Source organism: Papaver somniferum, chromosome 1, assembly GCF_003573695.1.
Source record: "Papaver somniferum cultivar HN1 chromosome 1, ASM357369v1, whole genome shotgun sequence".
In the NCBI taxonomy this organism is placed as follows: Eukaryota; Viridiplantae; Streptophyta; class Magnoliopsida; order Ranunculales; family Papaveraceae; genus Papaver; species Papaver somniferum.
In genome coordinates, this window is record NC_039358.1 from 38,209,661 (window position 1) to 38,227,743 (window position 18,083).

General features: G+C 38.7%; 1 protein-coding gene and 1 pseudogene across 1 annotated transcript; one reads left to right on the forward strand and one right to left on the reverse strand.

The window, feature by feature from the left end:
- The first annotated feature begins 214 nt into the window (after positions 1–214).
- LOC113288387 lies at positions 215–8,384 on the forward strand (annotated as a pseudogene).
- Positions 8,385–9,291: 907 nt separating this feature from the next.
- On the reverse strand, positions 9,292–14,711 carry LOC113283524 (ribonucleoside-diphosphate reductase large subunit). Its single transcript, XM_026532817.1, has 15 exons — positions 14,081–14,711; positions 13,928–13,989; positions 13,733–13,820; positions 12,735–12,998; positions 12,410–12,650; positions 12,169–12,245; positions 11,854–12,024; positions 11,683–11,775; positions 11,442–11,591; positions 11,253–11,339; positions 10,507–10,994; positions 10,257–10,406; positions 10,023–10,170; positions 9,858–9,941; positions 9,292–9,735 (listed from the first exon to the last, which is right to left on the reverse strand). The coding sequence occupies exons 1-15, from the start codon at positions 14,306–14,308 to the stop codon at positions 9,637–9,639; spliced, it is 2,430 nt and encodes an 809-aa protein (XP_026388602.1). The 5' UTR covers positions 14,309–14,711; the 3' UTR covers positions 9,292–9,636.
- Positions 14,712–18,083: the final 3,372 nt, after the last annotated feature.

The window sequence follows — 18,083 nt, forward strand, 5'->3', positions numbered from 1 at the left end:
AATTTGCAAGAAACTAATAGGGGTATGGATCGGATATCTATCATCTCTACATTTCTTCTATCACCTACTGGATTCTGAGTCTCTTCCATTAAATTTGGAGTAGAATGGGGACTTTTACGACCTCCATGACCTCTTTGACTGCTACCACCAGGGTTTGTACTCATGTCATCACGACCTAAACCCATTTGAGAACTTTTTCCTATATCGGGACGACATGAACCTATGCCACCATGAATTATACTCATACCATCATAACTTCAACTTGTTGGAGTGTCAGGAATTGCGGACGTCAAATTGTCCTTCTGGATCTGCATCTCTCTCAAGTGAAAAGTTTGGAATCCATCGAGAAGATGCGTTAAAGTGGTCTACTGGTTCTGATACTCTTCTTGTGATGCCACCACCCCATAATACGGATACCTCTTAGGCAGACTTTTGAAACCAAGGGGAATAGTAATAATATCTCCTGAAAGAGATAAAGTCTTGACATCCTAAGATATTTGGAGCATATTTGACCAACCCATTTGACTACTAAGGTACGTATATGCTTTACTCGTCGGTGGTGGAGATTAGGATGGAAGATCAGTAAGTGGCATATTACTGATTGTTGGAAAATTAACATTACCCAAATTTTGTGGTTCATCAGCAATATATGGCTCGCAGATCTTCTGGAACCAACTATAGTAGTCAAAATCATTCTCTGGAGTTTGAATAAAATATTCATCTTCTTCCCAAGGTTGTTCATTATTTAATAACTTTTCCCAGTCATCAAATGAAATTATCGAGGTTGGAACGGGTTGATGGCTTTTACTTTTCTGCCTTGTAGCTGAAAAATATGTCTTTCTCTGTAGTACCAAATACCATGACCAGTAACAAGACTGTAAAACACAAGTCGCTTAAGGATTGACTTTAGCATTCTATGTGTTGTTTCTAACTGTACTCCTCAAGATTAATATACGGCATCTCGTTCATGTTTACAGTTGTTCTGCACAGTTGTTGCATCCTCTGAACTGCAGCGACATTTCGACTATCATTTATCAGACTAATCAAATTTTCTGTTTTGTACTTGTACATGACCCAAAAAATTATACAGTTATCGTGAAGGTCAGGTTCGCAAACATCGAAGTAAGTATACCACCAATATTGAAAATAACATTGATAAAAACATCCTTGTTTTAGTATATTACCAATTTAACAATTAAATTGATAATGAATCAAAACAATAAAAAGGATTGTGGTTCTTACCTCCAACACGACCCAAAATCTATTCAAGTTATCCGAATTATTAGACGAGCATTCACCGAAAGTTAAGTATAGTTCACCTAAAATTGTTGCCCGCCAATCATATCTTGTTGTTTTAGCTAAATCTTCTAAAGCATCTAGAGAACCAACCAATGTCCCTGAGCTAGCATTGGGAAAAATATTTCTTCCTAGCACGTATAACACAAAAATACGTTCAAGATCGGGATAATCGCCATGGTTCAAATATACCTGTTCTTCAACCCTCTTAGCATAACTTCAAAAAACTCTTCAACCCGGATATTTCATTTGTGTGTAATTTTATGAATTCTGGCTTTTCTACGGCATTATTTGAGTACAATGGAAGTAGTCGTTTCCATTTTCCTTTCGACTCCCACTTTAATTGGTTAAATGGAAGTAAATTTAACCAAGATTTCGTGGTGTAGTTGGATATAACGTCAGCCTAACACACTGAACATCTCTCCAGTTCAAACCTGGGTGAAGTAATCATTTCTTAGACCTCTTGGGAAGTCCTCGTGTTGATTGCCTTTTTTGTTTATACCTAGCAAAAAGAAAGTAATTTTCCCTCACATGTTATTCACGTCGACATGTACAAATCTAACGGTGTGAACCCTAAAACCAACATGATCATAATTAAAGTCTGTATCTAAAACTAAAAAATTAATCTAAATAAAACTAACAATTGAACTGGAAAAATGAAACTTACCACATTCGAAATCCTTGAAAAAGAACGTATTTGCAGTATTCCACCAGCATTCCAATTTAACTCACACAACCTGAGTCCTGTGGATTTAGTTTTCATATGATATAAACTCTGTCAAGGATATCTTCGCACGTTGTCTTGAACATGTAAGAGAAGGAGCTAAAAAACACTATTGATCTCAGACCATCTTCCTCTTAGTTTAGGTAAACCGACTCGCCGGGGATGGCTAGATTTATGCGTAGGTAATACACCAGGACCAACTAGTTGTCTAACATTTGCGAACTCTTTTTCTTTATCCTGAATCCAGACACCATCACATATCGCGAATATGAATTTTTCTTTGTCTTTTATGTTTCTTTATCCAGCTGTTTTGGTATTCATTTTCAAATTAATTGCTTACAAAGATTGATGTGGTTTGCTGTCTGGAAAAGGGAAAAAAAATATAAATATGTGTGAATGATAGAATGGTGCTATTTACATACGGTAGATCACTGATCGTGGACGCTGGAGTCTCAACCGAACAACTTGGACTAAACTGTTAGCGGTCGAGTCTCAGTACTCCCTCGCTTAACAATATGATCATAATGGTGCGGCTAGTCTGCCAGGCCACCTGGCATGACGTGTGTGGGTTAGCCACCCCATAGGAACCGGCATTGGTGTTCGCCACTCCGTAGGGGTAAGATCGTCATGATAATCGTTACACAAAACCTTAAACAACTCGACTGAATGCAAATCCCCGGCCGTTTTCTTACTCCTCTTCGGATTCCTTACAGTTTTTTTGAATTCGACCGAAGAGAAGAGAAGGATCAAGACGAGTATTAGGGTTATCAGTTCTTTGTTCGTCTTGTTGGACTTGCTAATTAACAGGTTAGGGTTCTTAAAGTTTTAATCTCTGTATTTATTTTTGTGTTTATTATCAGTTTGTTAATAGCACTTTATACTACCTCAAAACAACAGCCTACAATCCTATTTTGCTATTATCATATCATAATTTGGAAGTTGCTTTCATACTGTTTGATGAAATACCTAACGGAATATCTAAGTATCATCTTACACTTTACTTAAGCTAAGTTAGTCGTCTGTATCCCTTTCATGAGCAATTCTAATTTTTCGAATCCCATGGACTGGAGCTTGTTGTTTAGGTTTGGCTGAGAAAGGTAACTGACTTGCCTTACAGAAATTAATCCATTTTACCAACAGAGTGCATTTTCCCTTTTTTAACTTTCCAACATTGTGTTAATAGGAAGACCAAGGATCACTTAATGAGGGTTGAAGTAGGAGGGAGCCTGTCAAGTCAATTAGTTTTCTTCTTAATGGTGGTCCTTTAGAATTTATGTTGTGCGATATTAATGTTAAGCCTGTGACTCTTTTTGTATTCTTAGTTTCTCGCTGTGTTGAAGATAGTCCATCAATATGATAACTGAAACTAGATCATTAGAGTGCAATTGTGACTGCTAGCAGCGAGTCTATAGGAAAATGTAAGATTAAGGAAATGATTTTGTAGTCACCTTGATGACTCAACACACCTAATTAGATTTGAGGTATTCGTTACAGTTGACTAAAGTTTAGATTTTTAACAGTCAAATATTGAATTTTTGGCCCAGAAGCTTCTGTTACAGTTGAAATCTTTAGCTACCATTTCCTAAGTCGCATATTGAATTCTCAGCATGTTTAACCTGCAACTTAAGTCATTGCAGTGAAATGTTTGATATAATGCTTTATGTTTCCCTTAATGTCATGTCATAACTGTTCTGGGTTCCCCACCGTGCAAGCGCTCAACTAGTTATTATTAAACTTGTTTCCATTTTGAACAAGTCGAATCAGATCGATTTAATAGAGTTTTTGAAGAAGCTTAAACTAGTAATGTCTGTGTTTGATTGCATTTGATGGAAATTGGTGAACAATTTATTGATTATCTCAACTTTTAGTTCAATTTTATGAAATTGTGAGATCAGAAAACTGATTTTAATTTTGTGGGACATCTGGTCTGATGGACAGAGATACCTAAGATGAAAGGGAAATGAGGAGAAAATAAGAAGAAGGAACAAGTAAAATTCAGTGTGCGGGACAGCATTGCCGCTACTGGCTCACGAAACAAGAATGAAGTGAATGTCATAACTGATATGCGTTTTAGTTCAGTGCATCATGACCCAAGATTCCAGGAAGTTCCAAATCAACATTCCAAGGTTCTTATTGATGAACGATTTAGTCCGGTGTTGAAGAAGAACTTTTCACCCTCTAAAGCTCATGTTGATAAGAGAGGTAAATGGATATATGTGAACCCAGAAAACCGTCTTTGCCGTTACTATCGCCTGGACAAAGAAGAGAATAAGAAGAAAGACCAGGAAAGTGATGACGATGATGAAAATGGAGAGAGTGAAGAGAATGAGAAAGCCAAAGTGCAAAAACATGATGATAATAATATATTGGAGTCTGAGTCTAATAGTGAATCTGAGGAGTTAGAATCAGCAGATGAGTTGAGCCATGACACGTCTTCTTCGACTGGTTCTGATACTGATGTGGATGCTGGAGGTTATTTGGAGGACGAACCCGAGGAGCCGGTGAGTTTAGGCTTCAATTTTGAATTTTATGTACAGACAAACTTACTCATTGTCGAAAGCTTAACTAGACCCATTCGTGCATGCTTTTTTCTTCATGTAATCCTTCGTCCTCTTCTTCTTTTGAAGCAGGAAGAAAACATACCTGTAACTGAGCAAGAGACTCATAGATTGGCTGTTGTTAACATGGACTGGAGTCAAGTTCGGGTATGTAAGTCTCTCTCCCTCTCTCTCTTCTCATATATACACGTCTTAGCAATGTTGTTTCCATACATTTTAAGCAATGCTATTCAAATCGACAAATCGTCCTTTATGCCTATGTGGAAACAACCAATTCAAGTCATGACTCAAATGTTACAATCCAAGATGTTGCCACTGATACGCATGCATGTACTTGATTTTTAGGAACTTTACAGAGCTTCTAGTATCAGTTCCCTAAATTTTGTTAATGTTGTTGGGATGATGTTACCACTCATGGGGATTTTGTGGAGATCTTTGAGTTTATTTATATTTGTGTATTGTTAAGAAAGTGAGATTCAAATTCTTGTTGGATGATGAGTTGTAAGGAGTGATTTATGTCACCACAAACACAGTGCTTTGGAATGGTATAATTTTACTTTGGATAATATTAAAAGATGCTTGAATTGCTTGATATATTGTCGGATCCATACAAGACCATTTTTTTCCCTTTATTAATGCTATTTGCCTATTTCTTGTGCAAAAGAGTTATCCACTTATATGTTAGCTTTCATCACTGAGAGATGTTGTGTTTCTATTTGTCTCCGTGATTTTTATTCTTTAGTTTAGTTCAATATCTGAATTTTGTGGTGTTCTATAGGCTGCTGATCTATTTGTAGTGATGAGTTCCTTTCTTCCTAAAAGTGGGCAAATTAAGTCTGTTGCTGTTTATCCATCTGAGTTTGGGCTTAAGCGTATGGAAGAGGAATCAGTGAAGGGCCCAGTTGGTTTATTTGATGATGACAAAGTGCAGAGTGGTGGTGATGATGATGATGATGTCGACGGTGAAATTGACGATAGAAAAGTTGCGTGCTTATGAGAAGAGTCGCCTAAGGTAATCTCGTAACTGCAAAAGGCACCCATTTCCATGTTATTACTTTCCGTTTTGTTTTTGTATTTCTTGGATATATCTTGGAGTTTAGCACTGTAACCATTAGCCATTTTTTTTATCTGGAAAAGGCAATCGCTGTGATGATGGTAAAAGTTAGTTTCCGTTCTGCATTCCTGGTGTTGATGCTACTTCTACTAGTAGGCACATCCTAATGCTTACAACTTCTTAATGAGCTTTGTTTAGCCTTGCTCTTTTGTATTTCTGGATAGCAATCTTTATATGATATGAATCATTTGAACAATTTTGATGCATCATTGGCAAAGTTATTGTGTATGTTTAATGCCGGGTATTATTATGCGGTTGTGGAGTGTGATTCAAGCGATACGGCAAATCACTTGTACAATGAGTGTGATAGTACTGAATTTGAAAGAACATCAAATGTGTTGGATTTGCGGTTTATAGCCGATTCTATGGAATTTAAGCATCCCCACAGGGACATCGCCACAGAGGTACTTTTCTTCAACATTTTTTTTGAACAATCTTATGCAGCGCAAGTAGTTTTACATATATACATGCATCTGAAATATTCTGCTTATTGATAACTTGTCAGTTAAAGTATTAGTCAATTCGATGGTAGTCAGTTAATGCTCTGTTGTTGTTTATTCACTTCAGGCACCTGTGAAATATGAAGGTATAGATTTTCAAACTCGTGCACTACAGCATAGCAACCTTGATATTACATGGGACGAAGATGAGCCACAACGTACTAAAGCCCTGAAACAAACTTTCAATGATGACCAGGTTGGTGAATATTGTTATGATCCTTTTTACTAATTTGGTTCGATTGAGTAACTTCGAATCTTGCAGGAAATTCGAGATATCAAACTAGTTTGTGAAAATGACTGATTAAAATCACCTTGTGGGTTTCCGGGTCCATGTATTATGTAGGGACAAGTCCTCATGGTAATCTGAAAATTTTAGATTCTGCAGAGACAAGAATGAGATGCTTTGTTAGACTCCCATTTCAAGCTTTGCATTACATTAGCTATATATTATTTCCTGATGCTATGCTGACAAGTGATATCATTTCTTTAGCTTGATGAATTGAAGATGAAGGGGTATGTAGCTTCTGATGTAAGTGATGACGATGATGAAGATGAGACTGACGTTCAGAATGACCAATCCAATGTAAAGCTTGCTAAAGCAGAGAAGTATAGGGTTCTCTTTGAGACCGGGGATGAGAGTTCAGATGGAGGCGATGTTGAGGACGGGAACAAGGATATGGAGGTTACTTTCAATACTGGATTAGAAGACTTAAGTAAGCGCATTCTCGAGAAGAAAAAGGACAAGGACTCCGAAACAGTGTGGAATCTTTCTCTTAGAAAAAATAGAGAGAAAAAGAAGGCTAAAAAGAACGCTGTGAAGCACTCGTCAGAGAATGAGGGTAGTGGCAGTGGGCGAGATGAAGCTGAAGAAGATGACTTTTTCATTGATGAATCTTCAAGTAAATCAAGTAAGAGGGGTAACAGTAATCCCAACGAAAAGCAGCTTGAAGATGCAGAAAAGGAACATGAAGCCAGCAAAGCAGAACTGGAGTTACTTCTTGCTGATGACCAGGACGCAAACAATGGTGTAAAGGGATATAATATTAACCTTAAGAAAGCTAAGGGGAAAAAGGGAAAAAAGGAAGATCCATCGGAGGACAAAATACCTGCAGTTGATTACACTGATCCTCGATTTGAGAATCTGTATAAATCTCCTCTTTTTGCGTTGGATCCTACAGATCCACAGTATAAAAGGTATGTAGCTTGCAAAAAACAACCACTAGTCACTTCTTCCTTACCAGATACATCCGACTTACATAGGCCATATATTCACATCTGAATGGTGAATCAGATCCTGTTAAAAATTTACTTAACTAGACGAAATAAGTCGTTCCTTTTAGTGACCAATCATTCTTGAGCATTATAGGGGTTGTGATCATCAGAAGTCCATATAGATATATGCTGATATGCGTTAGAGGTGCATGACATGCGTTTGTCCCACTTTTCCATGTGTGTTGTTTACTATAGACAACATTGGACCCCGGTCGTATAGCCAAGCTAGTTCTTTTCATTGAACAATATATTTGTTAGTTTATTTTGCTGGAAAATTCCTAATGAACAAGAATTTGGATGGATTTTGCAGAAGTGCAGCTTCTGCTCGTCAAGTGGGAGCACAAAAGCAAAAAGGTGTCCGTGGAGGTTTAAGCAACAGGGAAGCATTGAGACCACAAGCTCAATTGTCCTCTGAGAATATGCCTGGCAAAACAGTTAACGATAACTTAATATCTGAGGGCATGCTAAGTTCTTCAAAGAAAGAGAAGTTTGAACTTTCGTCCGATCTATCAAGAGGAAGTCTCAACAAGCTCAAATACTGTCTTCTGATAAACGTTCTAGAAAATGATAATGAGAATGATGGGACTTTCATCTATGATTTCATTCTATCAAGAGCAAAGATCAAGCAGTGAGAAGACTGGCATGGAGTGAACATTTCGTTCCCTCTTCATCTCCATTTAGCTGTTCTCAGGCATCCAGCTATATCTCTTAGGGGTCCTCAAATTCACGGCTGTCTATATGTCTCGCTATTGCTTTTATCCATTCTTGAAGGAGCTTTTTGAAGCTCAAATTCGTCAGATTCATATTTATTTTGTGGTTAAAACCTGGAAATTTAATTGCATAGCTTGGTGTCGTGAAGTCAGGGGTTTGATCTATGGAACAATGTGGTTAAATTATAAGATTAATCTGTCTTTATCGTACTTGAAATGCACAGAATATGCTTCCTCTGGATTTCTGGAGAATTCGACTGCAAAACAAAAACACACACTGATAGATGTAGAACCCCCATCAAGTCGATCATTTCCTTTTCTTCTAAATCTGTGTGTCAAGGAGAGAAACCATAAAAAAATCACATTTGGGGAGGAAAGTTGCAAGTTAAAACAGCACTTGTTGGTAATTTATTTAGCTTATAGTAGTTTAGTCCCACATCGTGTAGATGTCTCATTTGTCTCCTATAACCTTTCCTTGCCCCCCAAAACTTAGGAATTTCATTTGGTTGTTTATTAACAACGAGCTAAATGTTAAAGAAAGGCATTATAGGAGACATTTGTGATGCCCCTAGTTGTTCTCTATGCAGGCAAGACTTGAGAGTATAGTTTTCATTTATTCTTTAATTGTCCAGCTGCCATATCTCAGGTTTGGAGCATGGTGGCCAGCTCAACTTCAAATTGAACCTTATAGTCCTGCTTGGTTCAAGAAAATTTGTACTGCTAAACTTAATACAGATGAAGCTTCTAACAAGGCTGGAGTTGCAGGTACGGGAGGAGTCATTAGTAATGATACTGGAAAATTTGAAGCTGGCTTTGCAAAACATTTGTACAACCTGGCAGAATTGCGGGCTATTAGAGAAGGTTTATTGCGTGCCAAGGAGCTTAGAAGTGGAAACCTGACTCGTTATGGCTGGCAGATCCATGTTGGTATCTAAAGAGATTAACTGAAAAAACAAAAAAAGTCCAAAAAGATGGTTGTTCAACTGACTCGGCTCACCAGGCTGACTTGGAACTGGGGCATGCAAAATGTGGTGAAGCATGCAAAATCAATTACATGAAAGATGATAAGACTAAAGATGCATGATTCGCGGTAATAACCATATGCAAAATCAATTACTTTAGAATGAAAACACTTTGAAGTAAAGACATTATGATTATAAGAACAAATAATAATAGTCATTACCAAGTTAAACATAAAGATTCAAATGCTCAAAACACAAACTACATATATACACACACTACTGGTTACTCCCGACTTCATACTTAGATTACACAAACACAGTAGAAATTGGCTACATCACAACTCATTATAGCCCATTTATTTTCAGCTTTTCTTTTTGAACTTCAAAGACAGCACTCGGTATAGTAGTAATAGCAAGCCTCACCCTTGACTATATAATGTTGCAGTTCTGCCCATCATCAGCACTCCCTCAGCAAGGCTAAGTGAAAGAAAGAAATAAACTTAACTTCCGCAAGCCATGCATTCATCTCGGTTCTCTAATGAACAAACCATTTGTGCCATCTTAGAAGTAAGGTCATCATCCACCACAACAGGTTTGTCCTGTATAAAGACAAATCGCATAAATATTATGCCACTAATTATAATAAAAAGGAAAGATGAACTGGCGCTAAGAATAAAACTGAAATATGAAGAGGAAATAAAAGGATCGGCATCATCCTTACCTTTAACATATTTGTATCGACAGTAAACTTAATGGCATCAGCAGCAGCACGCGATCTTAGATAGTACATCCCAGTTTTCAGACCCTTGAATAACCAAATAATCGTTACAAGGCAATTAAACAGAAAACAGTATTAATCCAAATCTCAGATTAACATGATTAATACCTTGGACCAGGCATGGAAGTGCAAGGAAGTAAGTTTTCCAAAATTAGGTTGATCCATGTGGATGTTTAGGCTCTGACTCTGATCAATGTAGCACCCACGATCAACAGCCATGTCAACCAAAGTCCTTTGCTTAATCTCCCATACGGTCCTGCAATCATTCATTGCACATCTTGATAAGAAACAAGGAAACATAGATATATAAAACATTATAGAAGTAAAATATCATGTCCATACTTGTAAATAGCTTTGAGGTCATCAGGAATAGCTGACATCGTGACTATTGAACCATCCTCATAAATTATCTTGTTCTTCAGTGAAGGAGACCAGAGACCCATCTCAGTTAGGTCGTGGAGAAGGTGTTTGTTCACTATAACAAATTCACCGCTGAAAATAGACAAGCAAGAAATGAGAACTTATTTACATTATTCTACTAGTGTAAGCACTACAGATTGAAATTGAGTGCAATGAGAAGAAAAATACAAACCTTAAAACTCTGCGGCTATAGATATTGGAGGTATATGGCTCAAAGCATTCATTGTTGCCAAGAATCTGGCTGGTTGAAGCAGTAGGCATGGGTGCCACAAGTAGAGAGTTTCTAATTCCATTCTTGGATATCATTTCCCTAAGGGCAGTCCAATCCCACCTATCTGATCCTGCTACACCCCACATGTCATGCTGAAGAACTCCCTTGCTGACAGGACATCCTTGGTATGACTCGTATGTGCCTTCTACTGCAGCCAGCTCAGAAGAAGCTTTCAGCGCATGGTAGTATATAGTCTCAAATATATCTTTGTTCAACTGCTGAGCCTCTGGAGAATCGAATGGCATTCCAAGCAAAATGAAGGCATCAGCAAGGCCCTGTACTCCAATCCCAATGGGCCTGTGTCGTAAATTTGAGTTCTTTGCAGTTTCAACCGGATAGTAATTAACATCAATTACTTTATTGAGATTCTTAGTAACAATTGAAGTAACCTGTCCAAATAGAAAATAGAACGGAGTGTTTATATAACCAAAACCCTCAAAAAGAGAAAATATAATACTGCTATAAGAAGTTGCACCAGTTTATCATTCCCTAGAAACACTATTCATGTTCATATAATCAGAATTTGCTTATCATTAATCAAGTACAAGACGACACTTGAAAACCACTTTATTAGTCAATGAGTTTCATATGAAGAAACATAACTCTACCAAAATATGGTTACTGCCGAAAAATTATGGAAATTATACCTCTGCTAACTTGTCAAAATCAAAATAACGACTTTTTGAACCTCTACTTCCAACCAGCTTAGATGGATGCGACTCAATTGGAACACCCTGCGTAAAAACACAAGAGTAATTAGGAAAAGTCTGAAAGCAAACAGTAGGTAAAACTAAAGCAAAAAGATGATGCATGTGGAAAAAAAGTCTTCAGCTCACCTTTTCTCTTACAAATCGTGGGAGTGCAATAGATGCCAAATTGCAAACAGCAGTTTCAGTGGGACTTGTGTACTCAATAATCTCTGTACACAAGTTTGAGGACTTAATAGTCCCGAGATTTTGCTGGTTGCTTTTTCTATTGCAAGTGTCCTGAAATTGAAAAGATGAATCAGAAGCAGAAATCCAAGGCTGTAGGCCTATAAATAATTAAGGGACTATGTCTAGTTTCAGCTTAGAATACCTTGAACAGCATATAAGGGGTTCCAGTTTCTATCTGGGCTTTCAGAATTTCAAACCACAAGTTCTGTGCTGAGACAACCTTCTTTGCCTTGCCCTGAGTTTGAAATGTAGTGATCAGAAACCAGTATAGCTCAACCAAACATTCATGCCTGAAACAGTATACTGAAATTACCTCTCTCTCATATCGCGTGTACAGATCCTCAAACTCCTGACCCCAACAATCAGCCATACCTGGAGCTTCATTAGGGCAGAACAATGACCACTGTCCATTTTCTTCAACTCTTTTCATAAAGAGGTCTGGAACCCAAAGAGCATAAAATAAATCACGAGCTCGTTGTTCTTCCTGCATAAGTGATACAAGTATGAATTAATGTATGATCCCCAGTGGCCTTCGCAGCTAAAATAGATAGATATTCGTGAAAAAAAAATCTTAGAAAAGTGTGCAAATTTTGACAGGAGATGAATTCAACAAACTGTCCAACCATACCTTTCCATGATTCTTCCTTAGATCCAAGAACTCAAAAACATCAGCATGCCATGGTTCCAGATAAACAGCAAATGCACCTAATGAAAGTTGATAATAGCTTTTAATAAAGTCACATTGGAAAGAAACTCAGGGTAAACAAGTATGGAGTCAACAGTAAAAACCTATATATATATATATGACCATTTAAGTACATGTACAGGAGGCTAACACAAGAAAGTACATCAAGGCAGAAGACCATTACCTTTCCTCTTGCCACCTCCTTGATCAACATAACGAGCAGTGTCATTGAATACTCGTAGCATTGGAACAATTCCATTAGATGTTCCATTAGTACCACGAATATAACTACTAGTGGCACGGATGTTGTGTACAGAAACTCCAATTCCTCCAGCAGATTTACTAATAACAGCACACTCCTTCAAAGTATCATATATTCCCTCAATACTGTCCTCTTTCATGCACACAAGGAAGCAGCTACTCAACTACAAATTCCAATAAAATCTCAATCAGTACCATAAAACTAAATCCTAATATTGAAACAACAAACAAAAAATCATAGGACATACTTGAGGCCTTGGTGTCCCTGCATTGAAAAGAGTTGGAGAAGCATGGGTGAACCAACGCTGTGACATAAGATGGTAAGTTTTGAGAACAGAATCAATATTGTCTTTGTGGATTCCAACAGCAACCCTCATCAACATATGTTGTGGCCTTTCTACAACCTTCCCTTGAACCTTCAACAGGTAAGATCTTTCAAGGGTTTTGAAACCAAAATAGTCATAGTCAAAATCTCTGTCATATATGATCTCACTGTCCAGGAGCTCAGCATTCTGAAATTAAAACACACAAAAAAGAAGATAAGTGATCAGTCAAAAGTGCTTAATATTTAGTTGCCAAAAATAAATAAATAAAACTTAAACGGGAACACTAGCTGCAAAACTACTCTGAATCAAAAGGAGCGACACAATCAAAGGGTTCAACCGTCAAGGGGATTAAACCCTTATAAATTTAGCCTACCAATACTCTTTCCAATTCAGGTCTTCAAAAGAGTGAAGAAGCCTTCATTTTATCTTGAAAATTTAAACAAGGAACATAGCTTTCGCCGGGTCATGGTTCTTCCCAGAAAATGGGTTGAAATAACAAGTACACCTTATATTGTGGGATAAACAAGACCATATAGAGACAACAACATCATAGTTCACAGACAGATTATGCTTAGATTTTACAATGAAATGGACATTCACCCTTGACAAAAACCATATAGCTTTTACTGAATCAACAAACAAATCAGGCTAGAGACATCATTAGACTAAACCTTTAAGTTTATCATACTCTTACAGACTTAGAAAGTTTTGGCTAGGGCATGGATTTTTTTCCCAAATAAAATGAAAACAGTTCCAATTATATAACGAGACCTTATAGAGACAGAACAAAATCATAATTCATGAACAGATTAACCCATAATCATGCTTTAATCTAACAATGAAACGGACATTTACCCTCAACAAGAGAAACATAAACCATAAAAATTTACTAAATCGACAAATCAATCAGAGGAAATTACCTTCATGATTATTTCATAAACATCATCAGCTATAAGAGGAGCCTTCAATCCAGAACCATCATTTACATGCTTGTACATGTCCTTAATCCTGTAATAACCACATAATCTCAAATTAAAACCCCATAATCGAACAAAACAACCGATCTAATCGATAATCTAAGTAATTTATCGAATTAGGTCATAAAAATTACTCACGTCTCAGAAAACGACTTCTTCGTATTCTTATGCAGATTCGAAACAACAATCCTGGCCGCCAACTACACCAAAAACCAATAAACTCATCAGATCTAGTCACAGACAACCCCAAAACGAAAAAACAAGAGAGACCCAGAGAATAAAATCACATACCGAAGCGTAATCTGGGTGATTAGCAGTCATGGCGGCAGCAGTTTCAGCAGCAAGTTCATCAAGTTGACTCGTAGTAACACCTTTGTAAACACCAGCACATACTTTCTGTGCAACAAGAACTGGATCGCAGTGTTCAACGCTTAGACCATAACTTAGTTTCTTCAATCTCGCTGTGATTTTATCGAAATGAACCGTCTCTTGACGACCATCTCTCTTAACAACATACATCTTTATCTAAGAAATGAAAATAATTCTTCAGTGGAGAATTTTGTCGAACACCCTGTAGGCGGAGATGAGGAGGAAGAAGAGGGAGGATGAGACTTAGTTTTTTCTGTTTTGGGGTCTCTTAGGGTTAGGTTTATATTAAAGATAAAAAGATATTTTTAATTTTTGAAATTCATTTCGGAATTTCCCTCTCTTTAATTTTTGGAGGGCTTTTTTTTGGGATTTCCCGCCAATGGAATAAGATACTCACTTGTTATGTGTGTGTTTTTGGCGGTCATGAAAATCGAATTGAATAGTGACTTTTTTCTTGTGTGATTTTGGCGGGTTAGGCTGGGGACCACAGAAAGGAGAGAAAAAATGTTTGTGAATCGGCTGAATCGGTCGTGATTTGGTGTGATTGAAATTGGTACAGCTGGTTACAGCATGAACAATCCAAGCTGCGCGTGGAGGATCCAGAAATGAAAGCGCTTGGAACTCAAATACTTGTGACGAACTTTGGACCTTTGGTGAGACCTTTAGCGAAGATGCTCATTCACACACGAAATAGGATAGAGGAGGTGGGTGCACTTTAGGGTCAGTAAAGGTCGGGTCCGGGTCCTAACGGTTCCGGATCCGGTTCCTAAATTTGTGGATCCAGAACCGGACCCGTTTAAATACCCGGGTATCCGTCGGTTCCGGGTACCCATTAGGTCTTAAGAAAACTATTAAAAAAACCTCAAAAACTTAATATTTTTCTCTTTTTGGCGTGGATTTAAATAACTTTTATAAAAATTTATTATTATTTCTTATTAATGTACTAAATAAAGATTAAATGTAAGAAAAAAATTTAAAACGAGTAAAATATCAAAGCTAAAACTAGCAAAAACATGAATAAAAGTATGAATAAACGGGTACCCAACGGGTATTACCCGTTTAAATTCGGGTCCAATCGGGTAATCACCCGTCGGGTCCTAAGTTGCTGATGAACGATTGGGTGATGGAAGAGTGGAGTAACGTATAACCGTCAGAAACCCATGCTTCCATGATGAAGGAAGTGGATCTGTTTACACCCGTTACTTCTTGCCGCCACTAATTGTCCCGCTTCATGACACTTTCTTATAACGGGCGTATTGCACGCCGCACGCTGTAAACCGCCAGACCAATACTCTGATGAGTATCCCCCAGTTTGTGACATGTTTGATGTCTCGAGTGTTTTCGTGGAAAACATGTAGCAGGATGCTATGTGCGGCAAGTCAAAGTCAAGAGTCTTGTTGCAGGAAAATAGCATGTGATGCTATTAGGAACGTCTTGGCTGGTCGCCTAAAACTTGCCACAAGTCCGTCAGTTCGGTGGCGAACTTGGATGGCTGAGATTGCATCCCATGAGGAAGGGTGGCCGTTGATTATGGCTACCTTTTGTTGGCGCTTGGTAATGGCACAATGGCGTTTATGGTGTATGCCAGTGGCACTGCGGCATGACTGGTATAACTCATGCATGCCAGTGGCACGGTGGTATAACTGGCGTCTGGCGTAGGCATGGCCACGAGATTTAAGCGGCTGGTCGCCTAAAACTTGCCACAAGTCTGTCAGTTCGGTGACGAATTTGGATGGCTGAGATTGCATCTCATGAGAAAGGATGACCATTGATTATAGCCATATCTCGTTCTATAGCAAAGTGGCACCATTGGCATGGTGGCGTCTGGCGTAGCCATGACATAGCGACATGCCAGTGGTGTAGCCGTGGCAGCTGTTTTGGCATATTGGTGTTAGACCCAAATATGGCTATGGCAACATTAGCCATGTTGCTAAGTTAAACTTAAGGCCTTAGGAGAATCACTTAACCTAGTTGGCATGGCGACTTTAGCTAAACTAGGGTTTGGCGTATCGAAACCTTAATTAGCACGTGTGTTGCGACACGGTGGCGTGGCTGACATAGCTGGCGCATGCCAGTGGCACGATGATGCAAGTCGCCATGGCCGCTAGGTTTTGGCACATTGGTGTTAGACCCGAAATGTGGCGTGGAAATATTGGCCTTGTTTCCACATCAATCCCAATGCTCTGGGGAACGTTACTTGGCTTGGTTGGCGTAGCAACTTTGCCTAAATTAGGGTTTGGCAATGCCGAAACCCTAATTAGTGTGTGTGGCATGCGGACGCGGCATGGAGACACTTTTTGTGCAAACAGTGCCATAGTTGTGCCAAAGGAACTATGACAAGGCCATGGTGTGAAAACGGCCACAAGAGTAAGGATTGACGTGGGTGGCTATGATATGGCGCCATTCCTAGGGCTTCATGGGTCCCACACGACTCGTGGCATGTTGTGAGGTCGAAGTGGCATAATTTGTACCACGACTGGAAATTAGGGCTTTGATTAATGCAGAGTCCTGCTTCTGACTAGAAAACCCTAATTTAAGCTTATCATGGCGTTGGCCACAAACAGGAGGTAGGTTGGCACGTTTGGCATGTTAGCGCGATTTTTGGAAAGCCAATTGGTTTCGTGATCATCTGGCGCAGTTTTCCATTTTTAACACTGTGGCAAGTTTAGAACAACTTGATTGGTCAAAAAAGAGGGTCGGCCAAGCATGGGCATGGCTAAACTTCTGGTGTGAGTGTGACAACTTTAGAGCGACCTGATTGGTCGATGGGAAATGGGGTTGGCAAGTATGGGCCCAGCCACAACTCATGGGAGTGTGGCAGGTTTAAAGCGACCTGATTGGTCGACAAAGGAGTAAGGGCCGGTTGGGTAGCATGGGGCGTGGACAAGTGGCGCCGGCTGGCCTATGGCATGGCCACGCTTCCTCTCATTGTTGCTCCTTCTCCGCGGCTCCTTTGTTCTTTGCTTTCTGATTTTGGGTAGGACTTTGCACCTACTAATCCATGGCGGATTATTGCTTACGTGCATCAGTCTGGATAAATTTCATGTGAACATATTGAGTTGCTCAATAAATACGCCAGTGGAGAGGTTGAACACTCGTCACTTTACATGGCTATGTTTCTTTGCAGAGTGACGGCACATTAAATGTGAGGTTTTACAATTTTACCCCTGAACTAAAAACCACCATCAACAGCTGGAAAGTATGTCAAGATTCCAAGTTGGCTCGGAGAGTGCTAGGGTACTGCATTCAACATTGCTTTGTGGTCTTCTGGATAGTGCATCAACAACTATATTATCTGCACTTTTTTTTACTTGATTTCATAATTAAAACCAAGTAGCTTCATCAACCATCTCTGTTGAAGTACAATTGTAATCTTTTGATCCAAAAAGTATTTGATGCTTTGGTGATCTGTTTGTATAATAAATTTTCCTCCTTGTAAGTATTGCTTCCACTTAGTAACAGCCATGACCACAACTAGTAATTCCTTCTCATAAACTGTGTCAGTAGCATCAGTTTCTACAATAAACTGTTTTGAAAAATCTGGTAAGGCCGGCACTAGTGTGTTAGTCATGGCTCTTTTGATTTGATCAAAGGCCATTGTGGTTGACTCACTCCAAAAAAATGAATTTTTCTTCAAAAGCTCAGTGAGTGGCCTGCTGATGAACCCATACCCTTGTACAAACTTCCTGTAATAGCCAGTGAGCCCAAGAAACCCTCTTAGCTCCTTAATATTGGTTGGTGTAGGCCACTCCTTCATGCATGAAACCTTGTTTGGGTCTGCCTTAACTTCCTCTGTAGTGATAATGTGACCAATGTATTATATGTCTTCCCAAAGCAACATTTGGATACCTTTGCATACAACTTGTGAAATCTTAACAAAGAAAAAGTGATCTGGAGGTGCTTCAAATGCTCTTGTAAGGAAGAA